Source organism: Mirounga angustirostris, unplaced genomic scaffold (genome assembly GCF_029215605.1).
Source record: "Mirounga angustirostris isolate CCGP_5_RB_7025 unplaced genomic scaffold, mMirAng1.0.hap1 SCAF_3, whole genome shotgun sequence".
NCBI classification, from domain to species: domain Eukaryota; kingdom Metazoa; phylum Chordata; class Mammalia; order Carnivora; family Phocidae; genus Mirounga; species Mirounga angustirostris.
This window is the reverse complement of record NW_026991711.1, coordinates 103,049,401-103,066,850: the sequence shown is the minus strand read 5'-3', so window position 1 is coordinate 103,066,850 and position 17,450 is coordinate 103,049,401. Positions and strand designations below refer to the sequence as shown.

Sequence of the window (17,450 nt, the reverse complement as noted above, 5' to 3'; positions counted from 1 at the left end):
AGTTTCTTTTAATTAAAGATGGTATATTTGTTTATAGCATAAACCATAGGCAGATAAACCATATAGGCAGACAGGGGCAGACACGCTCTTACTTAAGAATGGAAGGGGGACCTGGTTGGAAGCTATTATGAAACAAGAGAAACTCCCCTTTCACACTGCAATTAAATAGCACGTAAGCCCACCCTACAATGAAGGGATATCTGCTGTGTGTCTTCTCATTCCCCCCAAGTCTCCAAATCCTTTTCTGACCTTTTGTCACTTCCCCCCAAGGTGGTGCAAATAAAGATGCCCAGTGATGGGACTTGGTGTTAGCAAAACAGAATGAAACAAAGAGGATGAACCACTGGGTGAACTTTGGTTCCCTGCTAATATTCTTTGAGCCTTCTACCTCTTCTCACCACCGTGAGCAAATCTATCCTTTTTAGCTCAAGATCTTGGCCCTGCCGTGACTCCTACAAAGAACCATCAGAATCTAGGTTTTGCTGAAATAAAGCTGATTCTCAGTCATGAGCAAACCCAAATGCCCAATGTCAGTAGTCATTCTGAAACTTGTTTCCCCATAGCATCTGTGTGGACAAGAAACTCAAATCTAAGGAATTTTAACTTCCATATAACACTAAGTTGTTTTAGGTCAGGATCAAAAAATATTCCTGCTTTATCCATTTACAATTCATGTAACTTCAGAATCATACTATAGGGGCGCCTGGGTGGCTCAGTCCTTAAGCATCTGCCTTCAGCTCGGGTCATGATCCCAGAGTCCTGGGATCGAGCCCTGCATCGGGCTCCCTGCTTCTCCCTCTCCCACTCCTTCTGCTTGTATTCCCTCTCTTGCTGTGTCTGTGTCAAATAAAATCTTTAAAAAAAAAAAAAAGAATCATACTATAAAGGACTCTAATTTGGTAATTTCTGTTATTAAAAATACTAAACTACAAACCACAAAAAGTCAGAAATCTGTATCTGATTATTACACCAACTAATAACACATGACATTTAACAGACACCCACTTATGCAAAACCAAGACTCAGTACAGTCATAAAAGTAGCTGAAGTTCTTCCCACCTGGAACTTACTATCCTATGGCATAGAGTGTTAAAAGCAGAAGTGATGGAGAGAAACACACATGTACCAAAAACCAGTGAAAGAGATTCTTAGGCTGATCAGACCTAAAGGTGACTGATGACTTCAGATACCCAACTTTATTTGTAGAATATAGTTTTTATGGATACAAATAAGTTGGCCAGGAAATAAAAAATTTCAACCCAAGATTCTGAAACTTCATTTGTGTAATTTTAACTTTTATTCAAATTAATTAAGTAACTGAAAACCACTCTCTATTTTAAAAATACTATTTGCAAAAATAAGAGCAAACCTTTCCACTCTGACAGTGAGGTCCTCCGGAGGTCTCTGATTTGAACATCCACCAGGCTCCTGAGATGGACTGGCATGGCCTGAACTTTCTCCTCCTTAATTATTTAATAAAAAGAAATAAGAATATTGTATTTAATGCCTAATTTTAAAATGTATAAATGTTTTAGGTTACATTTGTTAATCCTTTTTTTTTTTAAGATTTTTGTTTATTTGACAGAGAGAGAGAGAGAGAGACACAGCGAGAGAGGGAACACAAGCAGGGGGAGTGGGAGAGGGAGAAGCAGGCTTCCCGCTGAGCAGCAAGCCTGATGCGGGGCTCGATCCCAGGACCCTGGGATCATGACCTGAGCCGAAGGCAGACACTTAACGACTGAGCCACCCAGGCGCCCCCATTTGTTAATCTTCTTAAACATTAAAAATTTTTCCTTATAATGAAGAAGATAAGAAATGAGTCATTACTGGGGCACCTGGCTGGGCTCAGTCACTAGAGCATGCGATTCAGGTTTGTGAGTTTGAGCCCCACACTGGACGTAGAGTTTACTTAAAAAAAAAAAAAAGAGAGAGAGAGAGAGAAAGAAATGAGCAATTACTAATTTTGGCATTTGGATCTGGATACAACAGTATATAAGTGGAAAATAAGGTAGTTACCCTGGCTGAGGGCCACCAAAGTCAGAGTCAAAGGGAAAACATGAAGAAGTATTATTCTGGCAGAAGTTCGGGAACATAACAAAAAGAGTAAGCATGACTGACCATGGGTAGGCTTCACTCTAGAGCATCACTGTCCAATATCTATGCTGTCCAATACAGTAGCCACAGTCACATGTAAAGTTCTAGAGGCAAAGTCTGATCCTGGGTATCACTCTAGACTTATACTGGTCCAAGTGATCTGCTTTTGCAAACCAGAGTAATTCCTTAAAGAAGCTATTTTTATCTACACTAGTACTAGATGGCCTCCAACTTAACTATGGTTTGCCTTATAGTTTTTCAACTTCATGATGGTGCAGAAGTAATACACATTCTAGAAACCATACTTCCAATTTTGATCTTTTCCTGGGCTACAGATAATGCACTAAGATACTGTCTTGTGATAATGGACAGTGGCAGCTCTCAGTCAACCACAAAATCACAAGGACAAACAACTAACACACTTATATCATTCTGTACCCATACAACCATTCTGTTCGCACTTTCACTACAGTAGTCAATAAATTACATCAGAGAGTCAACCCTTCATTATAAAATAGGCTTTGTGTTAGATGACTTTGCCCAACTGTAAGCTACTGTTTAAGTGTTCTGAGCATGTTTAAGGTAGGCTAGACTAAGCTATGATGTTCAGTAGTTTAGGTGTATTAAATTCATTTCTGACTTACAATATTTTCAACTTAGAATGGGTGTATCAGGCTGTAACCGCATCATAAGTCAAGGAAGATCTGTATATTTTTAAATATTTCCTGGGGCATCTGGGTGGCTCAGTCAGTTAAGCATCTGACTCGTGATTTTGGCTCAGGCCATGATCTCCAGGTCATGAGATCGAGTCCTGTGTCGGGCTCTGCACTCAGCGCAAAGACTGCTTGTCCCTCTCCCTCTGCTCCTCCCCAGCTTGCACTCTCTCTCTCTCAAAAAAAAAAAAATAAGTAAATAAAATCTTAAAAAAAAAGTTTCCTGAAGGCCAGAATTTTCTCCTTGGCTTGTAGAGAACAGCTATGTTCTGGTACTTCCCTTTAGAACCTCTGCCATTTTTTTCCTTACCACTTGTGACTAACTTGATTCTTTACATTTTTGATCTTTGAAAGAGCAAGGACTGGGGTGGGGTGCCTGGGTGGCTCAGTTGGTTAAGCATCTGCTTTCAGCTCAGGTCATGATCCCAGGGTCCTGGGATCGAGCCCCGCACTGGACTCCCTGCTCAGCGGGGAGGCTGCTTCTCCCTCTCCCTGCCACTCCCCCTGCTTGTGCTCTCTCTCTGTGTCAAATAAATAAATCTTTTAAAAAAAAAAAAAAGAGCAAGGACTATGAAGAAACAAAATCTGGATTCAAATCTTGTTCTATTACTTTAGTAAATTACTTAATCTGGGTCTTATCTATAAAATGGGAACAGTAACCTCATAGAGTTATGTTAATTCAAATAAAATGCTTACACTTTTACTTTTTTTTTAGATTTAATTTTTTTTAAAGATTATTTATTTATATGACAGAGAGAGACAGCAAGAGAGGGAACACAAGCAGGGGGAGTGGGAGAGGGAGAAGCAGGCTTCCTGCTGAGCAGGGAGCCCGATGTGGGGCTTGATCCCAGAACCCTGGGATCATGACCTGAGCCAAAGGCAGACGCTTAACGACTGAGCCACCCAGGCGCCCCCGCTTACACTTTTACTAAGATAGCACAAAGTAAGTGCTTCAGCTATCACAGTGGTGGTGGAATAGGAGAATTACTAACTAGAGCTGATGATGCACATCTATTCCTACCTCTGCATTCAGTGGCATCACCTAGATAATCTGAAACCAGCCACAGCAGGAGTGTTTACACCTTGGAAATTAGCAAATACTGCCAATAAGGGCCCTCCCCCCACCCCCAACAGAGCCTCTTCTTAAATATTTACTGGCACATCACTAAATGCAACCCTTGAATAAGGAGTGGTAACCACTAACATCTGGTGTGTGTTAAATAGGAAATAAATCAATTTCTTAAATAAATAAAATGAATGCCAAGGACACTCATATCTTAATACAGCAAAAAAATTAACAGAACTGTGGAAGATAACTTGTAGACAGTTGAAAAAAACGGTGCTGAACAATACAGTTAGATGGATCTATGACTAAACACAAAGAAAAATGGATAGATGTTATATACAGTAAGATTTCCAATGGCATGGCAGAGTGACTTAAAAGTACAGAATATACATTTATAACTTTATGCATGAAACAGCTTATATGCATGAAAAGCTTATATTAGCTCATATTTAACAGGTAATTAATGAATGAAAAGTTCCAGATTTTCAAAAAAAATGCTAAACTAAAACAACTGATAAACATCCAAACATAATGAAAATTTATTAAAAGTTCTAACTGAAGGTTTAAAAACATAACTGGATAATTAGGCATAATGTATCTCCCACTTACAAAGCAGTCTTGCCAAAAAAGAATACATAATGAACCTAAATCTGTTCAAGCCTGTAATTTTAATTAACAACTTAGAAGAATATTTACATAATACCATAAGAATGCAGCAAGGTCCACATTGAGGGGAAGATGGAGGTGAAGTAGGAGGACCCTAGGCTGGTCTCATCCCACAAATACAAATAGATAACTATCAAATTATCCTAAATACACCTGAAGACTGGCAGAACATACTCCACAACTAAAAGTAGAAAAGAAGTCACATCAAAGAAGGTAGGAAATGCAGAGACGCACTTTGGAAGAGAAACGAATCATGGATGTTGAGGAGGAGAGAGGACTGTGGTTGTGGAGAAGGGTGAGAAACAGATAAGAGAGGGGAGTGCACAGGGAAGACAAACCGCCAGAGCAACTGGCTTGGAAAGCAAGAGGGCCCAAATTTCATGAGTTCTTCTAACCAGCAGGGCTTAAAGCCTAGAGTTTTAAAGGTCAGTGTACTTGGCTCTGGGAGAGCTCAAAGGACACTGGGGCTGCTCTTGGAGAAAAGGCAGGGCAAACAGCCCAGAGACATGCAGCATGGAAAACAGTGATCCAAAGAGTACCTGGAGCACATAATGGGGAAGTTAGTTGCTCATCTCAGACTGTGTCCCAGAGAAGCAGCACTGACAGAGAGACCCCTCCAGAAACAAAGGAACTGGCCAGCACCATTTCCCTCCCTCACCCCTCAGCATAAACACAGCCACAAGCGGGAAACAGCACAGCACCCACACTTGCTACCTAACTTGCTTAGAACAAGCCCTGCCCCCTCACACTCTGGAAAAACTACCCTTCCCAGTCATATTGCCTCAGTCCCAGCATGGTGAGCCCCCTTCCCTGAAAGACCAGCCCAAATCCCTGCTCACAACACATCTCCCAACCCTGGAGTATAGTGGGGTCTCAACTCTGGTGGCGGTGGTGACAGGTGTCATTTCACAAGCAGACCAGGGCACACCACTTTCAGGCCAGGAACCAAACACTGTCCACAAAAGACAAAAAGACAAAGAGAGCATCTGCAGACAACTGGCCTGAAGCATAAAGCAGCCAGGACACAACAGCAGAGTGCATGAAGCACACATTGGACACACTCCCAGAAGCGCGGGCCCTGGGGAACAGAGGATGCTACACTGCAGGGCACTACAGGACCTCTTCTTCATTAAATCATTACCCTCAAGAACAGGAGACGTAGCAGACTTTCCTAGCACACAGAAACAGGCACAGAGACTTAGACAAAATGTGAGGACAGAGGAATTTGTCCCAAATTAAAGAACAAAACAAGGCCATGGCTGGAGATCTAAGCAAAACAGATGTAAGTAACATGCCTGATGGAGGATTTAAAGCAATGATCATAAGGATACTCACTGGACTTGAGAAAAGAGTAGAGGACATCAATGACCATTAACACAGAGATAAGAAATAAGATAGCAGAGGGGTGCCTGGGTGGCTCAGTCAGTTAGGCAGCAGCTGCCTTCAGCTCGGGTCATGATCTCAGAGTCCTGTGATCGAGACCCGCATCAGGCTCCCTGCACAGCAGGGAGTCTGCTTCTCCCTCTGCCCCTTCCCCCCGTTCATGTGCACAGGCATGCTCTCTCTCAAATTAATAAAATCTTAAAAAAAAAGAAAAAGAAAAAGAAAGAACATAACAGAGATAAATGGCTCAATAAACTAAATGAGAAACACACTTGAAGCAAGGAATAGCATGCTGGAAGAAGCAGAGGAATGAATTAATGACCTAGAAGATAAGAGTAATGGAAAGTAATCAAACTGAACAAAAACAAGAAAAAAGAATTATGCAAAACGAGAACAGACTTAGGGAACTCAGTGAAAACATCAAACATAAAATTTGTATTACAGGGGGTCCCAGAAGAAGAAGGGGAGAGAGAAAAGGGGACAGAGAATTTATGTGAAGAAATAATAGCTGAAAACTTCCCAAATCTGGGGAAGGAAACAGATATCCAGATCCAGGATGCACAGAGGACCCCCAACAAAATCAATAAAAGCAGATTCACACCAAGACATACTGCAATTAAAATGGCAAAATAGGGTGCCTGGGTGGCTCAGTTGGTTAAGCGACTGCCTTCAGCTCAGGTCATGATCCTGGAGTCCCAGGATCGAGTCCTGCATCAGGCTCCCTGCTCGGCAGGGAGTCTGCTTCTCCCTCTGACCCTCCTCCCTCTCATGCTCTCTGTATCTCATTCTGTCTCAAAAAAAAAAAAAAAGGCAAAATATAGTAAGAGAGAAAAAATTTTAAGGGGTGCCTGTCTGGCTCAATCAGTGGAGTGTGTGACTCAATCTCAGGGTTGTAGGTTTGAGCCCCACATTGGGTGTAGAGACTACTCAAAAATAAAATCTTTAAAAAAAAAGGAAAAAGAAAAAAGAAAAAATACTAAGCAGTGAAATAAAAGAAGACAGTTACATAAAAAGGAAACACCATATGGCAATCAGAGGATTTTTCACCAGAAACTTTCCAAGCCAGAAAGGAGTTGCATGATATATACCAAGTGCTGAAAGGGAAAAACCTGCAGCCAGGAATACTCTATCCAGCAAGGCTATCATTCAGAAAAGGAGAGATAAAGAGTTTCTCAGACAAACAAAAACTAAAGGAGCTCATGACTACTACACCAGTCCTGCAAGTAACATTAAAGGGGAATGGAAAGGAAAGACCAAAAATGACAGTATGAAGGTAGAAACATAAAAACAGTAAAAATGAATATTTATATAAAAAATCAGTCAAGGAGCTCTCAAAATAGAATGATGTAAAATATGACACCATATACCTAAAACATGGGGAGGAAAATTGGTTCAAACTTAAACAACCATCAATTTAAAATAGACTGCTACATACAGAAGATGTTATATACAAATCTAATGGAAACCACCAATCAAAACCACTAATAAATATGCAAAGAATAAAAAAAAAGAAATCCAAATATATCACTGAAGAAAATCAGCAAACCATGAAAGAGAGAAAGATAAGAAAGGATCAGAGAGAATTTTCAGAAACACAAAACGAATAATAAAATGGCAATAAATACATATCTATCAATAATTACGTTGAATGTAAATGGACTAAAACCCCAATCGAAAGACAGGGTGACAGAATGGATAAGAAAACAAGACCCATCTATATGCTGCCTACAAGAGACTCAATTTAGACTTAAATACATCTGCACTGAAAGTGAGGGAATGAGGTGCCTGAGTGGCTCAGTCAGTTAAGCATCTGCCTTCAGCTCAGGTCATGACCCCAGAGTCCTGGGATCAAGCCCTGAGTGGGGCTCTCTGCTCAACAGGGAGTCTGCTTCTCACTCTCCCTCTGCCCCCCCCAACTCATGTTCTCTCTCTGTTTCAAATAAATAAATAAAATCTTAAAAAAAAAAAAAAAGGGGATGAAGAAACATTTATCATGCAAATGGATGTCAAAAGAAAGCTAGAGGAGCAATACTTATATTGGACAAAACAGACTTTAAAACAAAGACTATAATGACACAAAGAAGGATACTATATAATAATAAAGGGGACAATCCAACAAGAAAATATAATAATTGTAAATATTCATGTACCCAACACAGAAGCACCCAAATACATAAAACAGTTAATAATAAACATAAAGGAACTAATCAATAATAATACAATAATAGTAGGGGACTTGAACACCCCACTTATATCAATGGACAGATCACCTAAACAGAACATCAAGAAGGAAACAATGGCTTTGAATGACACACTGAACCAGATGGATTTTTTTTTTTCCTTTCAAGATTTTTATTTAAATTCAAGTTAGTTAACATATGGTGTAGTATTAGTTTCAGGGGTAGAATTTAGTGATTCATCACCTGCATATAATATCCAGTGCTCATTACAACAAGTGCCCATCGCCCATTTAACCCATCCCCCCCCAACTCCCCTCCAGCACCCCTCAGTTTGTTCTCTATAGTTAAGAGTCTCCTATGGTTTACCTTCCTCTCTCTTTTTATTTTATTTTTCCTTCCCTTCCCCTAAGTTCATCTGTTTTGTTTCTTAAATTCCACTGAGTGAAATTGTATGGTATTTGTCTTTCTCTGACTGACTTACTTCACTTAGCATAGTATGCTCTAGTTCCATCCCTGTCATTGCAAATGGCAAGATTACGTTCTTTCTGATGCCTGAGTAATATTCCTGTGTGTGTGTGTGTGTGCGCGCATGCACGCGCGCATGCCACATCTTCTTTATCCATTCATCCATCAATGGACATTTGGGCTCTTCCCATATTTTGGCTATTGTGGATATAGCTGCTATGTGGAGGTTCCTCAGAAAATCAAAAATAGAACTACCCTACGACCCAGCAATTGCACTACCAGGTATTTATCCAAAGAATACAAAAACAGTGACTCAAAGGGGCACACGCACCTAATGAACCAAATGGATTTAACAGATATATCAAGAACATTCCATCCTAAAGCAACAGGATACACATTCTTTTGAAACATTCTCCAGAAGAGATCACGTATTAGGCCACAAAACAAGCCTCAACAAATTCAAAAACACTTAAGTCATACCGTGCATCTTGTCTGACCGCAACACTATGAAACCAGAAGTCAACCACAAGGAAAATCTGGAGAGACCACAAATACATGGAAGTTAAATAATATGCTACTGAACAATGAATGGGTCAAACCAGGAAATAAAAGAAGAAATAAAAAGCACAGAGAAACAAATGAAAATGAAAACACAATAGTTCAAAACATTTAGGATGCAGCAAAAGCAGTATTAACAGAGAAATTTATAGCAATACAAGCCTAACCGGAGAAGCAAGAAAAATCTCAAACAACCTACCTTATACATCAAAGAGCTAGAAAAAGAACAACAAACAAACCTAAAACCAGCAGAAGGAAGGAAATAATATAGAGCAGAAATAAGTGAAATAGAGGGGCGCCTGGGTGGCTCAGTCATTAAGCGTCTGCCTTCGGCTCAGGTCATGATCCCAGGGTCCTGGGATCGAGCCCCGCATCAGGCTCCCTGCTCCGCGGGAGGCCTGCTTCTCCCTCTCCCACTACCCCTGCTCGTGTTCCCTCTCTCGCTGTCTCTCTGTCAAATAAATAAAACCTTTAAAAAAAAAGAAAGAAAGAAAGAAGTGAAATAGAAACTAAAAAACATTCGAACAGATCAATGAAATCAGGAGCTGGTTCTTTGAAAAAAATCAATAAAATTGATTAACCTCTAGCGAAACTTAACAAGAAAAAAAGAGACAGGACTCAAATACATAGAATCAACAAAGTAAGAGAAGAGAAATAACAACCAACACCACAGAAATACAAACAACTGTAAGAGAATATTATAATAAAATATACACCAACAAACTGAACAACCCAGGAGAAATGGATAAATACCTAGAAACATATAAACTACTGAAAGAGAAACTGGAAGAAAACAGAAAATTTGAACAAGACCAATTACTAGCAAATAAACTGAATCAGTAATCAAAACACTCCCAAGAACCAAAAGTCCAGGACCAGATGGCTTAACAGGCAAATTCTATCAAATAAGGAAGAGTTAATACCTATTCTTCTCAAAGATTCAAAAAACTAGAAAAGGAAGGAAAACTTCCAAATATATTCCATGAGGCTAGCATTACCCTGATACCAAAACCAAACAGACAACACACAAAAAGAAAACTACAGGTCAGTATCTCTGATGAATATATATGCAAATATCCTCAACAAAATACTAGCAAACTGAATCCAACAATACATTAAAAAAAAAAAAATCACCATGGGGTGCCTGGCTGGCTCAGCTAGAAAAGCATGTGACTCTTGATCTCAGGGTCGAGTTCAAACTCCACATAGGGGGTAGAGTTTAGTTAAAAAAATTAAAAATAAAAAGCAATCATTTGCCACAATCAAATGGGATTTATTCACAGGTTCCATGGGTGGCTCAATATTTATGTATCAATCAATGTGATATGCCACATCAATACAGAGAAAGGATAAGAATCACATGATCATTTCAATAGACAGAAAAAATGGATATGACAAAGTACAACATCCATTCATGACAAAAACCCTCAACAAAGTAGGTCTAGAGAGAACAGATCTCAACATAATAAAGGCCACATATACACAAAATCCACAGCTAACATCATCCTCAATGGGGAAAAAGCTTTTCCCCTATGGTCAGGAACAAAACTAGGATGGCCACTCTCACCACTTTTATTCAACACAGTATTGGAAGTCCTAGCCACAGCAATGAGACAACAAAAAGAAATAAAAGGCATCCAAATTGGCAAGGAAGAAGTAAAACTTTCACTATTTACAGATGACATGATATCATACAGAGAAAACCCAAAAAGACGCCACCAAAAAACAGCTAAAACTGATAAATGAGTTCAGTAAAGTTGCAGATAACAAAATCATTGCACAGAAATGTTACATTTCTATGCACCAATGAAGCAGCAGAAAGAGAAATTAGGAACATAATCCCATTTACAACTAGACCAAAAATAATGAGATATCTAGGAATAAACCTACCCAAAGAGGTGAAAGACCAGTACTCTAAAAACTATAAAACACTGATGAAAGAAAGTGAAGAGGACACAAAGAAATGGAAAGATGCTATGCCCATGGACTGGAATAACAAATATTGTTAAAATGTCTATACTACCTGAAGTAATCTACACATTTAATACAGTCTCTATCAAAATACCAACAGCATTTTTCAAAGAACTAGAACAGACAATCCTAAAATTTGTATGGAACCACAAAAAAGCCCAAAATAGCCAAAGCAATCTTGAAAAGCAAAGCTGGAGGCATCACAATTATGAACTTCAAGTTATATCACAAAGCAGTAGTAATCAAAACAGTATAGTACTGGCACAAAACAGAAAACCGAAAATAAAGCCACAACTTATATGGTCAATTAATCTTCGACAAAGCAGGAAAGAATATGCAATGGGAAAAAGAATCTTCAACAAAAGGTGCTGGGAAAACTGGACAGCTACATGCAAAAGAATGAAACTGGCCCACTTTCTTCCACCATACACACAAAAATAAACTCAAAATGGATTAAAGACCCAAATGTGAGACCTGAAACCATAAAAATCCTAGAAGAGAACACAGGCAGTAGTTTCTCTGATATCAACTGTAACAACATCTTTCTAGATATATGTCCTGAGGCAAGAGAAACAAAAGCAAAAACTATTGGGACTACTCTGTATAGCAAAGTAAACAATCAACAAAACTAAAAAGCAATCTCTGGAATGGAAGAAGATACTTGCAAATGACGTATCTGATAAAGGGTTAGTAACCAAAATATATAAAGAACTTAACAAAAATTCAACACCCATGGGGCAACTGGCTGGCTCATTCAATGGAGCACGCTACTCTTAATCCTGGGGTTGTGAGTTTGTGCCCTACACTGGTTACGGAGATTACTTAAAAATAAAACCTTAGGGGTGCCTGGGTGGCTCAGTTGGTTGGGCATCCAACTCTTGATTTCAGCTTGGGTCATGGTCTCAGGGTCATGGGGTTCAGCCCTGCATCAGGCTCTGTGCTCAGCGGGGAGTCTGCTTGTCCCTCTCCCTCCCCCTCCGCCCCTCACCCCACTCACATGTGCACTCTCTAAAATATATAGAAATCTTAAAAAAAAAAATCTAAAACTAAACCTCAACACCCTGAAAATAAATAATCCAACTTAAAAATGGGCAAAGATATGAACAGACATTTCTCCAAAGAAGACATCCAAATGGTCAACACATACATGAAAAGATGCTCATCATCACCTATCAGGGAAATGTAAATCAAAACTACAGTGTGATATCACCTCACACCTATCAGAATGGTTAAAATCAAAAAGAAGTGTTGAAGAGAATGTGGAGAAAGGAAACCCTCTTGTACTACTGATGGGAATGCAAACTGGTGCAGCCACTCTGGAAAACAATGTAGAGGTTTTTCAAATAGTTAAAAATAGAACTATCCTATGACCCAGCAATTGCACCACTAGGTATTTACTCAAAGAACATAAAAACACTAATTCAAAGTCATACATGCAACCCTATGTTTATAGCAGCATTATTTACAATAGCCAAATTATGGAAGTAGCCCAAAGTCCACTGACTGATGAACAGATAAAGAAGATGTGGTACACACACACACACACACACACACAGAGGAATATTATTCAGCCATAAAAAAGAATGGATCTTGCTATTTGCAACTGCATGGATAGAGCTACAGAGTATAATGCTAAGTGCAATAAGTCAGTCAGAGAAAGACAAATACCAATGATTTCACTCATATGGGGAATTTAAGAAACAAAACAAATGAGCAAAGTGAGAAAAAAGAGAGAGACACAAACCAAGAAACAGACTCTTAACTATAGAGAACTGATGGTTACCATAGGGGAGGTGGACAGGTGGGGGGATGGATGAAATAGGTGACAGGGATTAAGGAGTGCATTTGTGATGAGCACCGGGTGATTAAAATAAAAACTTAAAAAAAAAAAAAAAGAATGCAGCAAAATCCAGACTGTGGGAAGTTACAGAAAAAAAACAGTGAGAATGGTAAACTGTTTATGAAATGAAAAATAAGACAAAAAAAAAGAAAAAGGAAGACTCATCAAGCAATAACAATATATTGGACTGACTCCAAACAAACAAAAATTTAATGTAATATAAATACTACCTAGATAATTAATGATAAAAAGGAATTACTGTTCAATTTTCTAGGTTTCATAAGGGATACCAATTTGTGGTTATTTATTTATTTTTAATATTTTATTTATTTATTTGACAGAAAGAGACACAGCAAGAGAGGGAACACAAGCAGGTGAAGAGGGAGAGGGAAAAGCAGGCCTCCCACAGAGCAGGGAGCCCGATGCGGGGCTCGATCCCAGAACCCTGGGATCATGACCTGAGCCGAAGGCAGACACTTAACGACTGAGCCACCCAGGTGCCCTGTGGTTATTTTTTTAAAGTTCTCATCTTTTAGGGGCGCCTGCGTGGCTCAGTCAGTTAAGTGACTGACTCTTGATTTCAGCTCAGGTCTTGATCTCAGGGTCATGAGTTCAAGCCCCAAGCTGGGCTTCACACTGGGCATGGAGCCTACTATAGATGATTGATAGATAGATAGATAGATAGATAGATAGACAGACAAAGTTCTCATCTTTTACATACTAATATTTTAAAAATGAAATGATATAATGCCTGAGATTTGTTCTAAATAATAAGTGAGAAGGAGAAGAGGAGTAGGGAGCTCCAACGAAACAATACCAGCCATGAGTAGGCAGGAGTTGAAGACAGGCAGTGAGTTCATGGGATTTCTTACACTGTTTTCTCTACTTTTCTAGAAGTCTGAAATTTTCCATAACGAAGTAAGAAAAAAAAAGCTACAAAGAACTGAGATTAGAGCTTCTACTCACACTTCAGGTAAGGCAGAGTTTGAGTTAAAGTTAAGTGCCTACTGAAACAAAAGCATCAACAAGGTTTGTAGGAGTATAACAGAATCCAGAGTGTCTACAACAATGTACAAGATACAATCCAAAATTTCTTGACACAAGGTCCAAAAGGAAAATGGGACTCATTATCAGGGGAAAAGACAAAAAAAACGGCAATCCTGAGATGAGCTAGAGCCATTATAACTCAATGAGGTAAAGAAAAATGAAATGAATTAAAAGATAAATTGAATAAAATGTTGGTAAATGGTACTCAGGGACCAAGAATAACTACTGTAACTTTCTGTGAGTCAAACTATTTCAAAATAAAAAGTTAAAAGAGGAGGAAGAGATGGAAGGAAGAATAAGAAAATCTAGAATCATTTTACCTGCAAAATGGTACAGCCACTTTGGAAGACAGCTTGATGGCTTCTTACAAAACTAAACATATTCTTAGCACACAATCCAGCAATCACGACCTTGGTATTTACCCAAAGAAAGTAAAAAAACTTATATTCACACAGAAACCTGCACACAGATGCTTACAGCAGCTTTATTCATAATTGCTAAAACTTGGAAGAAACCAAGATGTCCCTTCAGTAGGTGAATGGATTAATAAACCGTGGTACATCTAGACAATGGAATATTATTCAGCTCTAAAAAGAAATGAGCTATCAAGTGATGAAAAGACACGAGGGAAGCTTAAATGCATATTACTAAGTGAAAGAAGCCAATTTGAAAACACTACTATATGACATTTTGGAAAAGGCAAAACTAAAGATCAGTAAGGATGAACAGGGAGAGCACAGAGGACCTTTAGGGCAGTAAAAATACTTTGTTCTATATTATGCATTTGTCCAAACTCATAGAATGTAGAACACCAAGAGAAAACAAACTATGGACTCTGCCTGATTACAATGGTGTTAAATGTGGATTCATTAGTTGTAACAAATGTACCACTTCCGTGAAAGATGTAGATAGTGGCGCAGAAGGTATATAGGAAATCTGTACCTTCCTCTTAATTTTGTTGTAAACCTAGAACTGCTCTAAAAAAAAGTCTATAGGGTGGCTCAGTCGGTTAAGTGACCAATTCTTGATTTCGGCTCAGGTCATGATCTCAGGGTCATGAGATCGAGCCCCACATTGGGCTCTGCACTGAGCATGGAGCCTGCTTAATATTCTCTCTCTCCTTCTCCTCCCCCACTTGTACGAGTTCTCTCTCTAATAAAAATAAAAATAAAAAATATTTTAAAACTCTATTAAGAAGGTAACAGGATCTGAGCTTGGCGGTGACGGGCAGCCCTCATGTGACCAGGAGCCTATGTCTGCCCGAGTCCCTCCCTCCTGGTCCTTTTTGCCTGTCCAGACACCGTCTGCCTCCTGCCCTTTGGTCGAGGGGAAGAGGAGAAGGAAGTCTGCAGATCTGCAGGTCACAGCAGTGCGCCTCGAGGACTCCTAGAGCAAACTGCCAGGAGAGGTCCAGACCGTCCTGAACACGGAAAAATCCTGCAAAGAACATGAAGAACAGCCACAGGGAGCACCCAGGATGGATGAGGAGCAGCCTCCTGTGGAGCACTCTCCCAAAAAGCAGTCTCCAGAGGAACCATCTTCCAAGGAGCAGTCCTCAGAGGAGGAGTTCTTTCCCGAGGAGCTCCTTCCCGAGATGCTGGTATCCGAGGAGCACCCTCCTCAGGAGCACCTTTCTGGAAGGGACCTTTTTGAAGAGCGCCCTCCCATGGAGCAGCCTCCTTGTGGAGTGGGAAAACATAAGCTAGAAGAAGGAAGCTTTAAAGAGAGGCTGGCTCGCTCTCGCCCGCAATTTAGAGGGGACACACACGGCAGAAATTTAAGCAATGAGGAGATGATAAAGGTAGCAGAGGAGATGGAAGAAATGAAAAGAGTACACAACAAATTGATGGTTATGCACTGGAAGGCGAGACGGAATCGTCCTCATCCTATTTAATGTGTTCGGCCTTTAATTCTGTTTTGCCTGATATAAGTATTGCCACCTGAAGGTTGTATCTTCTCATATACCTTTCCCCATCTCAATCATAACTTTTCGCGTGGCTTTATTCTAGGTGTTTCACTTGTAACTGGCATAAAATTGGGTTTTCCCCACCCACAAGCTGGAAGTTTCCCTTTTCCAATCATGGGTCTCACCCATTTGCATGAAAAGATGTACATTATATATCGTGAAGTGAAAGAAAATTTTCAAAAAGTATATGTTGTATCCCATTTTTGTAAAAAATGTATATTTTATATTAATATGCAAAGAAAAAACTTATATACTTAAATGGCTTAACAGTGGCTATCTGAGGTAACAGGTGTTCTGGTTTGTTTTTAATTTTTGCTTCATCGGAACTTCTCATTTGTCAAGACGAACATTTTACTTTTGTTGCAAAAATATATAATGGAAAAACTTTAAAAGCTGTCAATCAGCTTATAAAGACAATGTGGCACTTAATAAATACTTCTCAGAACTTAAAAGTAAAAAAAAAAAAAAAAGTCAATTAAGAAAAGGTCAACTTAAAAAAAGTATAAATATGTTACCAAATTTTATCTAAAATAAAAATCCACTAGGGGCACCTGGCTAACTCAGTTAGTAGAGAATATGACTCTTGATCTCAGGGTTTTAAGTCTGAGTCCCACATTGGACAAAGAGATTACTTAAAAATAAAAATCTTAGGGGTGCCTGGGTGGCTCAGTCGTTAAGTGTCTGCCTTCAGCTTAGGTCATGATCCCAGGGTCCTGGGATCGAGCCCTGCATCGGGCTCCCTGCTCAGCAGAAAGCCTGCTTCTCCCTCTCCCGCTCCCCACTTGTGTTCCCTCTTCCGCTGTGTCTCTCTCTGTCAAATAAATAAATAAAATCTTAAAAAAAAAAATCTTAGAATAAAAATAAAATAACAATTCACTAGATGGGCTTAAGAGCAGAACAGAAAGAGATGATAAAGAAAAGTCAGTGAACTTATAGATCAACAAGATTATCCAATCTAAAGAACAGGAAAAAAAGAAAAAAGTGAACCTGTGGGATAATATCAAAGAAGCCTAGCATACATGTAATTATTTCTAGCAAGCTAAGAGAAAAATAGTTAAATAAATAATGGCTCCAAATTCCCCAAATTTAGTAAAAGTCATACATTTTCAGATTTAAGAAGCTCAGCAAACCCCAAGCAGAATAAACACAAAGAAAAGCCCATCTAGGCATAATATGGTCAAACTGCTAAAAACCAAAGAAAGAGAAAATCCTGAAAGCAGAGAAAAAAGCAATATATTCCATATATGGGGAAACACTGCTACCAACAGAAAGTTCTCATCAGAAAACTATGGAGACCAGAAGATCCTTAAAGGGTTGAAAAAAATAACTGTAAACCCCAAATCTTGTATCCGGTAAAAATACCCCTCTAGAATGAAGATAAAATCATTTTTCAGAGACAAAGAGAAGTATTTCACCAAAAGACCTGTATAATCAGAAATACTAAGCAAGGGGCACCTGGGTGGCTAAGTCAGTTATATGTCCGACTCTTGGTTTCAGCTCA

At 39.2% G+C, this 17,450-nt stretch overlaps 2 protein-coding genes across 5 annotated transcripts in view; one reads left to right on the top strand and one right to left on the bottom strand.

Annotated features, from left to right (window-relative positions):
• UBXN4 (UBX domain protein 4) overlaps positions 1–17,450 on the bottom strand; it is a 58,624-nt gene that overhangs the window by 27,085 nt on the left and 14,089 nt on the right. For all 4 annotated transcript variants that reach the window (XM_064586456.1, XM_064586458.1, XM_064586457.1 and 1 more), the window contains one exon: positions 1,370–1,463. In XM_064586456.1, the coding sequence (XP_064442526.1) occupies positions 1,370–1,463 (94 nt within the window). The remainder of the gene's footprint in view (positions 1–1,369; positions 1,464–17,450) is intronic.
• Positions 5,795–15,938, top strand: LOC123838407 (transcription elongation factor A protein-like 1). Its single transcript, XM_045867405.2, has 2 exons — positions 5,795–5,821; positions 15,374–15,938. Exons 1-2 carry the CDS (start codon positions 5,795–5,797, stop codon positions 15,875–15,877), a joined length of 531 nt encoding a protein of 176 aa, XP_045723361.2. The 3' UTR covers positions 15,878–15,938.